A 12,629-nucleotide genomic window follows, 5' to 3' on the forward strand; every position below is an offset into this window, starting at 1 on the left:
AAAAACATCAGGCATCCTTCACCTGGCACCATACCTTCCCAACAACTTTAACTTAATCAACTTTTTAAACATATAAATTGTTTTATACATTTTTATGGTGATATCAAGGCAATTCCACAATCCTGTTCCCTGAATTACAACGCAGCTCCTTCAGACTAGTTCTAAATGGACAAACATTTCCATTCCTTTAAGCTTATAATGACTCTCTTTTTTAAACAAATTTAACTGACTGGGGGTAATATTTATTTATTAGTTTTATACATGACTTGTAAAATAATATATTCAACCAAATCCTGTTTTTTTTTTTTTTTTTGGTTGCTTTTTAATAATTTCAACTGAAGAAATAATATATATTGCTGGGCGACCGTAGCACTTCCTACTAATAATTCTTATAGCTCTTTTTTTGTAAAATGAAAATAGGGTTTGTAATTGTTTTGCATGCTTTTCCCTAAACGTCAATACAATATATTAAGTATGGAACTGTCATTACATTTTACAATATATACAAAGCTTTGTCATTCAAAAACTATTTTACTTTATACAGTAATGCAATTGATTTAACACGTTTTATTCTTAAGTCATTTACATGATATTTCCATGTCAGCTTTTCATCAATAACGACACCCATAAATTTTATTTCATCAACTCTATGAATTTCATTACTGTCAATTTTAAATGGGACTTCAATAATTCTCTTTCTATTACTAAATATCATGTAGTTGTTTTTTTTCCAAATTGAACAATAATTTATTACGTTGGAACCAGGTTCAAATTTTTACAAATTCTGCCTGTATCATCTCTAACATCAGTTCAATATTTTTACCCGAACAAAAAAAAAAAGTGGTATCATCTGCTGGTATCATCAAAACACACTTCAAAATACCTGACACATCAAACAGATCATTCACATAGAAAATAAACAACTTTTGTCCCAACACAGAGCCCTGAGTAACTCCACATCCATTGACACAAAATTCTGATCTTACATTGTTTACCTGTACACATTTTCTCCTATTATTCAAATAACTAGATACCCATTGCAGTGCTAATCCTCTAATACCATAATATAATATGAGTAATGAGTATGAAGCCAGTAAAGTGAAGCAACACTGGTGTTTTATGCTAACATTTTCTTGTTTATATTTAAAGAAGAGCAGATGACCAAGAGCTGAGGATCTTTACCCACATACAAGGGATAACACTATAAAGCTGAAGAAAATAAGGATTGTTATGTTTGTTATCACAGCACTATTTAAATAAAACAACCATCTACCATGACGGGGCCGCAATAATGCATAAAACATGGACAGCCCAGCTGTGAAGACACAAACAGTCAAAGAAATGCTGTGTGACGTGCACTAAGATGGCCTGTCTGCAGTAATGACCCATCACCCACTGAAAACAGCTGCTCTATTCTAAAAAGAAAATGGGGAGCTGAAACAGTAAATGCATGTTAGATTTTGCAAAGCAACAATGGGAAACATTTTGCGTTCAGAACCTTCACAGCTGGATGTCTGGTTTACAAAACACTTATAGAGATGTTCAATGGAGGTGATGCAACACAGTGCACATAAAACATTTTTTTTTTAAATAGGGTTTTAAACTGATACACGGATTTGTTTGAAAAAATATCAAACCTTTTTTGACTCGGTTTAAAATTACTGAAAAGGAATAAAGTCATTTACATGAATTTTACCAAAAATCTGTTGCTTTAAAAAAAGTAAATACATAAAATAACAAATGCTTCTTACTGTCTCGTCTTCAAACATCCACTCCCCCACGAGGGACAGGCAACGGACAAGCAGAAACAAAGACAGAGCTGTCACATTCTCCTGCTGGGTCGCTGGCTCTGGCCTGTTTGTCAGATACTATTCACTCTTGAAACTAAATCATTTAAAAAAAAATCATATTTTATATAGTCTGCTTTTAGGTCTTATCTCTTTGGAGGATTATATGTTGTTTGTTTTGATGATTGCTTCAACAATGATGCAAAAAATCATTCCGTGTAACATATTTGCTTGAGTTCTGTCTTGTTTCATCATTCACATAAGGGGATCTAAATTCAGTTATTTATTCATTGGAGCTTGTGTTTGTACTCTTTGGTGTTAACGCAGAGCTCTGAGCTCTGGCAGACTCCAGGACGTAACAATCAATCCCATTGATGCTTCCAGCTAGATACAAACACCTCATGTGTCTTTCTTTCTATCTCATCACTCACTGTCTCTTGCATTATCTATCTCTTATTGCACATTAGAATATTTCTGTCTTTAAGGTCTGTACATTTAAAATGGTGATCCAAGTGAGAAATATGTATCTGTCAAATATAGAGAAGAGAAAGAAAATGGATATTTTCTTAAGAAGATAGTGGATTTTGAAATGTATTTATTGATATCAATATGAGGAATCAATATCATATCTCTCGTAGATAGTTATTTTTACTTCTTCAATTTGGAAAAAAAAAAAAGACTCTTCAAGAGTCTGAGTGAAGCCAAAAATAAAGTGAATTTCTAGAGTAAGCTTACTTAAAACTACTCAACAACTTCAACTTAATTTGCAAACATATTGGTGCAAACATACATCAGGAATGGTTTAAAATATTTATCAGTATATTGCTGCTGATGGAGGTCTGGGTCAAAGGATGGGTCCAATATGTAGAGACAGGGGGATTAGTTATCTGGGTTTTACTGTTAAGGTTCTAATGATTACTAGCCTTCACAGTCAGGTGAGAGAGGGGCTCCTTCAGGGAGTTGGAGACGATGACGTCACTTACAGTGAGTGAACAGCAGCAGAGAAGCAGGATTGTGCAGAGTGTAGTTTGAGGGGGTGTCCAAAAACAAGATTCAGTTGAACAAGCAGGGGTCTGGCACAGTAGGTCAGAAATCCAAATCCAAAGCCAATACGAAATCTCTGTGAGGCGTGGTCGTGATAGTAGAAAGCAGAATTGTTACCGTAGTCAGAGAGGTAAATCCAAAGCAGACGAAGAGCAGGCAAGGCGAGGAATCCAAGAGGCAGGCAGGTCAAAACAAGGTAGACAAACAAGGCTATGACGTGATCGCTGGACATCTACTATCTGAGTGAGTTTGATAATCTGGCAGAGTATGAGAGTGGGCATGGAGCTTAAGACATGAGCAGGGAAAACAGAACATGATGACAGGAACCATGGCAGTAGGGGAAGAAACATAAGATGTTGTGTTTGTATGATTATCTATGTAATTTTAAAAGTTTGTTATTTAAAAATGATGGCATTTTGTTTGGGAAGCATCATGTCCCAATTGTTTTGTTGAGCTAATTGTGGTTTGTCAAACTACACACACTTCCAAAGTAAATCAAGGCTACATTAAAACAATAGTACTTTCAAAAAATACAGAGAAATAAATACAAATGCAGACCCTTGGTCAAAAGTTCAGAGAGTGACACCAAATATTATGTGACCAAATTATTTTGATGGCAAATGTGTGTACGTTTCAGACTGTTCTGAAATGTGTTCAGGTTAATTACATTTAGTTGCAAAGTTGCTTCTTTTTTTTCTTTTCCTACAAGACAATAAACATAATTTAAAAAAGAAAATCAACCCTGCAGTAAACGGACCTGCTGACCTTCTTGATATCATTACAGTGATCTTCTCGTTAGCACAGGCTGCAGATCACTGTCATGCTGATTGATTGAGTTATAATAGCAGGCTGGATGCCTGATAATATTGCAGAATCTGGCAATATCAGAGCTAAAATGGATCAGGAATGGCAGCAGGCTGGTGTGAGTGCATCTGCTCGCACAGTAAGGCAAACATTTGGGAGGATGGCCTGGTGTCAAGAGAAGCAGCCACTTATTTACAAGATGAAATAATAAAAATTAAAAATAAAACGTTGAGAAAAACGGATTGCTATTTTGAAAATGGACAGGTGTTGGACTGCCTAGATCTAATATTGTTTTTTGTTGTTGTTGTTGTTGTTTATTTTTCTTGCGATGAATCCTTATTCCAGTTTAGGGAATCTGATAATAATAATAATAATAATAATAATAATAATAATAATAATAATAATAATAATAATAATAATAATAATAAAGTCCAGATAGAATATGTGAGGTCTAACATCAGTCCTTTCTAAAACAAAACATCCTGAGACTACCAGGAGGGCTCTCATTGACATTTTGACTAAAAACACTTCAGTTATTAAAAAGTAAAATAAATAAAAATACATCCTCCAACATAAACATCTCCCAAATCATCTAAAATGTGTGGGGATAAGCAATGCCTTTTTCAGCATGTTGGAGCACTGTGCCATGAGGTAAAAGTGATAACTAATTAGTTCATGGAGCACTCAGGAAGCAGAAAAGAAAAGGTGGAAGTCACATTTGGCTGCCATCAGTCAGGATTTATTCACATCATGCCAGGGCAAGTTACATAAGTTGTGAAAAAGAATGGCCTACACTGCAATAATTGACATTCGCACAAACTTAATGCAGCTATTATAAAAAAAAAAAAAGTCTATAAAATATTATGATTTCAATTATACTTCAGTTTACCAAAGAAACATAAGACAAAATAATTTAAAAACACTGAAGCAACAAACTGCAAAAAAACTGCTTTGTCCACCTCCTCCTACTCTGTCCTCCTGCCTTTTTTTTTTTTGCTCTCTGTCTGTGTATCGGAGCTCCTATTTTACACATCTTCCGAAACTAAAACTACTGTCATGGATCTGGTCAGCTGGACTTTCAGTGCAATCAATAAAATCATTTCAACAAAGCGACTGGGTCCTGGAGAGCCCTCATGCCCCGCTGAGACGCATGTGGCAGGATACATTATGGATCTGTGGGGAGTTTGAGAGCTGATGTGCCTTTCCATATTGTCTCAGGAGGACAGAGTTTCTGCTTTTTGGCATCTGCAGATTCCTATGTTATTGGTTATTAAAGAAGACCGCAGCAGCAGTTTTGGCCATGGCAAAACTACAGAGTCTGTGTGAAGGTTAGGTTCATGCTTCAAGTACTTTAAAATCAGCTGATTTACAAGCTAAACCATAAGATGGAAGCAATTTGTGAGAATCACAGGTCACCTGCGGCTTCTGGAACTTGCCAGCATGTTGGGGTCGACCTCAGAGGGGGCCCATAAGCAAAGACCAGTGCAATGCCCACAAATCTGGCCATTTTGGGATATCTTGGAATATGTGTAAACTAAGAAAAAGCTAAGTCTACCAAGTTAACTAACTTGCTGAGACTCAGAATCCTTAACACATCAGATTGCAGAATGTATACCTACTGTCTTTAAGTACTCCACTTCACATCACTTTCTGTTTGTTTGTTTTTCCTGTATTGTTTTTACCCATCGTAGTCCGCCTTTGCTAAGAGGTAAGAAAGAAAGCAGAAAATATAGATATATATGCTATGTTTTCAGCAGTGTGACATTACAACAATTGTTTTCTTCTCATTTAGATATTTTCTCAAAAACAAAGTATATAAATAACACTGACAAAACAGACAAATCACTCTGAATGTGGGAGATTTTTGAGATGATCATGAATATGCTTTTAGCCTTCTAACCTTCCCACAATATGTCTGTTGGTATGTATTTTTGGGGCCAATGTGGTGTAGAGGTAGGACAGCTGACTTGGGACGAGAAAGTTGCAGGTTCAACTCCTTGCCATGCTTACATGTCGTGGTGTACTTGTGCAAGACATTGGATCCCTAACTTCTCCTGGAGTGCTAACATAGCTGCTGCTCCACCTGGGTGTATCTCACATGTCATGGGTTAAATGCAGAGCACAGATTTCATCATTGCATAGAAACATTCAATCGCGACAACACAAAGCGCTTTTTATACTACGGTAGATATGACAATGCACTTATCTTTCATCTGCATTTTTTTCCTTCCATTAGCCATCTTTTTTCTCTCCCATTTGCTCTCCTGACATTTTCTATTGCATGTACTGTATGTACAAGTGAACCCAAGATCTTTATATTTTCTTCTGTAAATCAGTTTTCTTAAACAGTAAATGGGCCTTGAAATGCTAAATTCTAGTGTGCAGGCCAGATGTTATGGAACCAAACAATAGCTTCCACTGATTAAATAAAGCCCTTCTAAGTGAAGGCACATTAAACTCTGAATGCATGTAATGCTGTGTACTTTGTCTACAAAAAACACAGGGTTAACTGTGGGTCAAATACAGTATATTTAAGCTTCAAACGTCTGTGGATGTGTATTCCTTTTTTTAGGTTTCCTAAAATGGATTAGCTATGAGTTTACAAATGATTTTGTACATGTCTAGCTACTCACTAGTTCAGGCTGTTTGGCATGAGACCTTTTGAGGCTCAACAGTAAATCATAAAACTGGCTTTTTGTTGCACTGTGGGTATTAGATTTAGAAAAATAGGAACATTGTAATTTTAATATGTATACTTGTTTACTTGAAAATTGAAAAGAGATGAGTCACTGATACACTTTTTTTTTTTTTTTTTTACTATTGTGATTATACAAACATGTAGCTTGCAGTTGCTGAGTTGGATAAGAAAAGAATAATAAAAAAATAAAAAAAATAAAAAAAAAACAGAAACATCCAAGTCTAACATTTGCCATCTTCGGAAATTTCTAGTCTTCATGGGGATTTACTATAAAGTTCTGTTGGCTTGAATACTTTTTTTTTTTTTTTTTTCTGTAGCAGCTTGTAACAGTTGCCTCACCAGCAGGGCAGTGAGATACAAGAGGCATAATTGACTGCTCTGACCCACAGCACTGAACCCCATCTTCTGGTGATGTCAAACAACCTTTCTTTGGAGCTAGTATCAAATAAGGGTTTGGTACAGGGTTATGTGCAGATTGCTTGTCTGTGTGTGGGGGTCACAGCAGTTACTGCCTTCCTGAGATATGACAAATCTCACCCTCACTGTTTCTTATCTTGCAGCACTGTAAGCCTCTTTTTCCCCCTTTCTTGATTTCAGCCCAGTTCCCAGCAGAAAGGTCTTGTAGGCTTCAAAAGACCCAAAGTCTACTTTGTCATTTTTTTTTTATTTTTTTTTTTTGCAAAGCCTCTGTGTTTGACTACTTGCCTTTTATGATGAAGTTCAGCAGTACCTGTAAAATAACTTTTACAACTCTTATTTTTCTTCTGCTTTTATTTTATTGTTTTACTTATAGGACCAATTGCTTTCACTTATCCATCCAGTCCTTCCTTTAACTTCTTGTTGACTTATATTCTTCTTTTTTTTTTTTTTTTTTTTTTTTTTCCCAATCCAAGTTTGTTATTCTGTGCACATCACGTTTCTTCTCTTTATATATACATACCTCAGGGCTCATGGGCTACAGTACATCTCATCTTCTCTCTGTCCAGCCTCTTTCTTCCTTATTTTCTGGTAAAGAATGACTGCTAATGACCCATGTATGCAACCAAATGGCCCCCATTTCATCTTTTATCGTTGTTTATCTGATGCAATAAACTGTAATATATACAATATAAAAAAACAAAAAAAAGAACTGTACATGCAGTAAGAGAACAACAGCTTCCCTATAACAAATAAATAAATAAATAAATGAAGTCACATTGTACTGTATATGCATAAAGTCAATATAAATATACAGTGTTGATTTATTTATTATATTTTTATTTTTCCCAACAGGATTATGTTGCATCCAAGGGTCTTGCAGAAAAAGTAAGTCTCATGATTCACATCCACACACACACACACACACACACACACATGATTTGACATTATTTGCTTTTTTTAACGAGTCTTGTGGGACAACTAACTCAACTTAAAGAAGTCCTTGGTTCAAAAATTCAAATGCACATGTCCCTCACTTGTGCTCCATTTTCCCTTTACAGTCCAGAAAATGACAAGCACATTAGCTGGACTGAGGCGTGTCTTTAAATAGTGGCAATCCTGAACATACACATCCCCCAACCCAGTGCAGGAACCACGATTACCAAGAGACTTGCAATGACTGTTGAAATTTCAACACGAGGAGAACATGTAGGCTAACTTTGTTGTGTGTGCATTTGTCTTTGCTTCCTCCTGCCTTTCTCAAACACTGGCTGGCTGGCTGAGAACTGATTTACGCCTCATTATGTACAAGGTCTCAGTTGGGGAGTTGCTACTGCCTATTAATTTTATCATTCACCTACAATAGGCATGTTCTGTTCACAAATAGAATACAAAACTCCAGACGCTTCATTATGTTGCTCCTGTGTGTGCTTACTAATCTATCTGACTGACTCTCCTGACTTCCGCAATGTAGGTTATTACTTGGGTTGGAGCACACGACTCACACCGCCACTGGAGGCACAAAATCACAAAGAAACAAAAGTCAATTTAATTTGGTTAAATTACTCAAGCTATTCTTTTAGGCATAAGCTAATGTGCTGCCTATAGAATTCCAAGGATAATAAAGGGAAATGTTGTGCAGTGCTTCAACAAAAGCAACAAATACAGCACAAAAACATTTGAATTAACATGATTATTTTTAATAAATGTCTGTAGTGGTTTGGGGTTTCAACGTTTTAATCCCAAAGCTCAGCCAGAAGCCAGTTTTCATCAGTTTCCATGCTATGCTTCATCAGTTATGTTTCTATACTGTTCCGTCTACATCAGTGCTTCTTGATGAAGTGAGTCAAAAGGCTCAGTTTCATCAATCTGTAGAAAATCACTGACACCAAAGGCAACTCCAGTGATGCAAGCTCAGAATATTCTTATCTCTTTACCATATCATTATGCAGTCAAAAATGAAGCAGAAACTTGACAACATCTAAAGAACATCATGTTTAGCAGTGATTGAAAACACCATTTTCTCCTAGTTTTTTAAGCCTTGGAAGCTGATATATAAAAGTGAAGTACTTATATAGCGCCAAGTCAGAACAGAAGTTGTCTCAGGGCACTGAACAGAAACATTTACATACAGAAATAGCCAATTAGTAAAAGTTCTCTATCTAAGGAAGCCAGCAGATTGAGTTGAGTTGAGAAAGAGAGAAAGAAAGAATGAAAGAAAGAAAGAAATCAAGAAATCAAGAGAGAGAGAAATTGAGAAAAAAAGATAGAAAGGAAAGACAGCAGCAGAGTGAGTAAATGTGGTCAGTTGTCCTCCAGTAAGTCTATAGCAGCATAACTAAGGGGAACTCAGGAAACCAAGTCAACCCTAACTATATGATTTTTCAAAAATGAAAGGCTTGAGCCTAATCTTAAAACTGGAAAATGTGTCAGCCTCACGGACAGAAACTGGAAGTTGGTTCCACACGAGAGGAGCATTATCACTAGAAGATCTTCCTCCCATTCTGCCTTTGGAAACTCTATGAACCACAAGTAAACCTGCAGTCTGAGAGCAAAGTACTCTGTTAGTGCCCTCCAGTGTTGTATAAAGTACTTCAAAGTGATACTTTAGTAAAAGTTCAAGTATCTTACCATAAAATTACTTTGGTAAAAGTTAAAGTCTCTATTAATATTAATACTTTAAAAGTCTTAAAGTATCAGACATTTAATGTACTGTGTCCTCTGTTCTTACTAGCAGGTGAACCAACAGCATTTTATGTTAATGTTTTCAGTTGTAGCAATGATTACACATAACAATGTGTATGGCTGCTTGGCTGAGCTTTTTATGTTTTTAGCAATAAACATTAACAATTAGCTAACAGCAGCTAAAAATCCATACTTGTAGATAATTGATAAATACCCAATAAAATAACTAAATCTTCTTCAAAAAAGTGTCATGAGACATGATTAAATCAATATCTGATTTTTTTTGCCCTCCTTTTTTATACACATTCTGGGGAAAGGAGTTCCTAAAACCATTTGAGGCCTACTATAGCTTCTGCTTCAGAGTAGGTACTTTCTTAGCTCATCATGGAGTCCTATGTCATGTGTAGGGAAACATGACTGATCCATAAACATACAGTACTTTGATTAGCTGAACAAATCAGTTGATGAATGTCCCATGCATATATGACCTAGCACTGACCATTGATTGAGAATTGTGCAGTCACAATGTTCACCTGGCAATATGAAAGCAAACAAGTGCATTAGGGTCTTTTTACTGATGCATAGTGAGACTAACATTTATTTTAAACTTGCAGTAATCTCTTAAAGCTGTTTGGTTTGATACCACCTGTTGGCATTCCTGATTCTGCTTTATTCGTATAAAAAATAAAAATAAAAAAATAGTCAAATGATATGCTCCATTCAGTTCAATCAAGACAAAATATAATAATTTTAGGTGACAATCACAAAAAAAAAATGCTTTCATAGAAAAAAATGGAAATTCAAGAAAGTTATTATTATTATTTTTTTTTTAGAAATATGTTTATTATTATTATTTCTCATTTACTGAGGCATTATATTGGTCTTTGTCTGGTAAATGTGATATTAGCAGCTGTCAAGCAGCTACCACACCTCCTAAAACATGAGGGCTTTATGTCAGACTTGACAGGATTATCAGTGTTTGAAACCTGATTATTTGACAGCCTCTGAACATGATGGGAAAAAAAAATGTTTTAATTAAAAAAAAAAAACTTTTGCTTTTGTCATAGTGTTACATACCACCATAACATGTAAAAACAAAGTATGACATAAAAGTCAATTTTGTGCAAAGATACATGAATATGTTGCATGTAGTCTTTATGTTATATTCAGAACTAAAACGGCACAAAATGAGTGTCTGTGAATTCCAAAAAGGTCACGTTTATGTGCAGTATAGAGATTTAATATGCTATAAAGGGATTATAGTTATTGCAAAACGTAATCTCTAGCCTGTAGTTAGTGATCCATGATATTTGCCATGGAAACAATAAACTGGGGCTTAAAGTATAAATGTAAATGCCAAATCCTATATGAGACGCATGTTTTTGTTTGCATTTTATTAAATAATTCATAATCAACAAGATGAGGCAGCACATTGAGCTGATAAAGTCATGAGATTTATTTCCTTTTTGGAGTAAAACTGAAGAAGAGAAATAGAATAATTGTCGCTTGTGGAGTTTTACTCTAATTACACGTTTCTGTCGATGAACAAGCCGACAGTCACATATAAGAACATGGAAAAAGTGACTCGCCACTGCAGCTGGTTGATGCATCCATTGGTAGATTTGCAGATCATAAGAGCAAGGGTGTGAATAAAAAGAGAAGAGGCAGAATTACACATTGTCTTTGTGCTGTTACAAGCTCTCTTGCATCGTCTCAGCAAGCTCAGAGCCACAGCTTCAGCATATTGCAAACTTTCTGGTGTGTGAAAGCAACACTCCCACAAACACAGACTGCGGTAATTCAGCTTTAATTACCCACTTCCACTGAAAAGACTTCAGTTATTTATTACTGCCGTCCCTATTTGGTACGTGCATATGACTGCATGCATGTCTGTGCCCTCATGTAGGAGCAGCTGGTTTCCTCAATCCTGTGCTGCGGGAATCACACATTCCTATTGATCTGCTACAATGGCCTATGTGTGCATGTGCGTGTATGTTAGTGTGCGGTTGGATACAACCCATTCTTTGTAGCTGCATAGCAGGAGCACAGCCAGCGAAGGTTTCGTTTTTGTGCAAGAGTGCCACTGCCAGGTGAAAGCAAGAACTACAAGGACGTTAATGATAGTCACCAACTCCTTCAGCTGATAAATAAACATTTGCTGCTAATTTATTTATTATTTGTGTTTGTCTGTGGTGTGCTGGTTGTTTACTCCTGAGTAGGGAGGAAAATGTAAGGATCGTTGATCTTTAATGCATTTATTTCCTGTAGACTGAGTTAGCGGTATTAAACCATAAAGTGTAAAACTATACGCTGTGTGTGTGTTGCAGGTTGTAAACTTTGGTGGAACAGCTGGGTTGAAAGGAGAAAAAGGTGACCGGGTAAGTGTAAAGAAATGCCTACAAAGCAGTCAAAGACCCAGATGCAATAAAAAACATGAATATAATGGGATTTACAATGTCAACACATGTATTAACAGGCCCAGCACTATCATTTTATACTTTGATGCTGCTGAAATTGATCATGATGCTGGATTCACACCAAATAATCATATAGCTATGCATCATTATGCCTTTTGCAATTTATGCCACACTTAAAAGCAACTATTCACGTTTCTGTCTCTCTCAGGGTGATGGCTGTTCTGGCTCCAGTTCAGGACCAGTAAGTAACATTTTTGTTGTGCCCTAGTCTCATGCCATGTGAATTATCTTGCAGAACAATGTATTTTTGTTGCTCTGCATGCAGCACAGTAAGTCTGACTTTTGTACTAAGAATGGTGTGTGATAACATGTGCCAACCAACTGTCTCTAACCTCAGTGCACAGAAGGACCCAAAGGCCAGAAAGGAGAGAAAGGCGAGTCGGTGAGTGCCAGAGTTCTGCAGCAGGTTACTGCAGAAAGCCATAGTGCCTTCCAACTTGGCTAACCCCTCGTAGCTTTTAAGTTTGATTGAAATGCAAAACCCTATTTTCAAGCTTGCATACCCACTGGTGATTATACAGTGAGAATAGTAGTGTTCTTTATGTGTTTAGTGTGTTTACCAGTAGTGAGTTATAGTCATGCATTAACGTGTTTGACAGAAATAGACTCAGTGTAGGCACTTGGCATTATTTTAATGAAGCATTTTTTAGTTATGAAACCTGGATAATCAATTAAAGCTATATATATATATGTATATGTATATATATATGTATATAT

At 36.1% G+C, this 12,629-nt stretch overlaps 1 protein-coding gene across 1 annotated transcript in view; it reads left to right on the forward strand.

Annotated features, from left to right (window-relative positions):
• col16a1 (collagen, type XVI, alpha 1) overlaps positions 1-12,629 on the forward strand; it is a gene marked incomplete in the record, with an annotated part of 59,772 nt that overhangs the window by 18,247 nt on the left and 28,896 nt on the right. The window contains 4 exon segments of the mRNA XM_037693658.1: positions 7,613-7,638; positions 11,763-11,813; positions 12,061-12,093; positions 12,250-12,294. Coding sequence (XP_037549586.1) covers positions 7,613-7,638; positions 11,763-11,813; positions 12,061-12,093; positions 12,250-12,294 — 155 coding nt within the window.

Source organism: Nematolebias whitei, chromosome 19, assembly GCF_014905685.2.
Source record: "Nematolebias whitei isolate Nwh7 chromosome 19, NemWhi1, whole genome shotgun sequence".
NCBI lineage: Eukaryota > Metazoa > Chordata > Actinopteri > Cyprinodontiformes > Rivulidae > Nematolebias > Nematolebias whitei.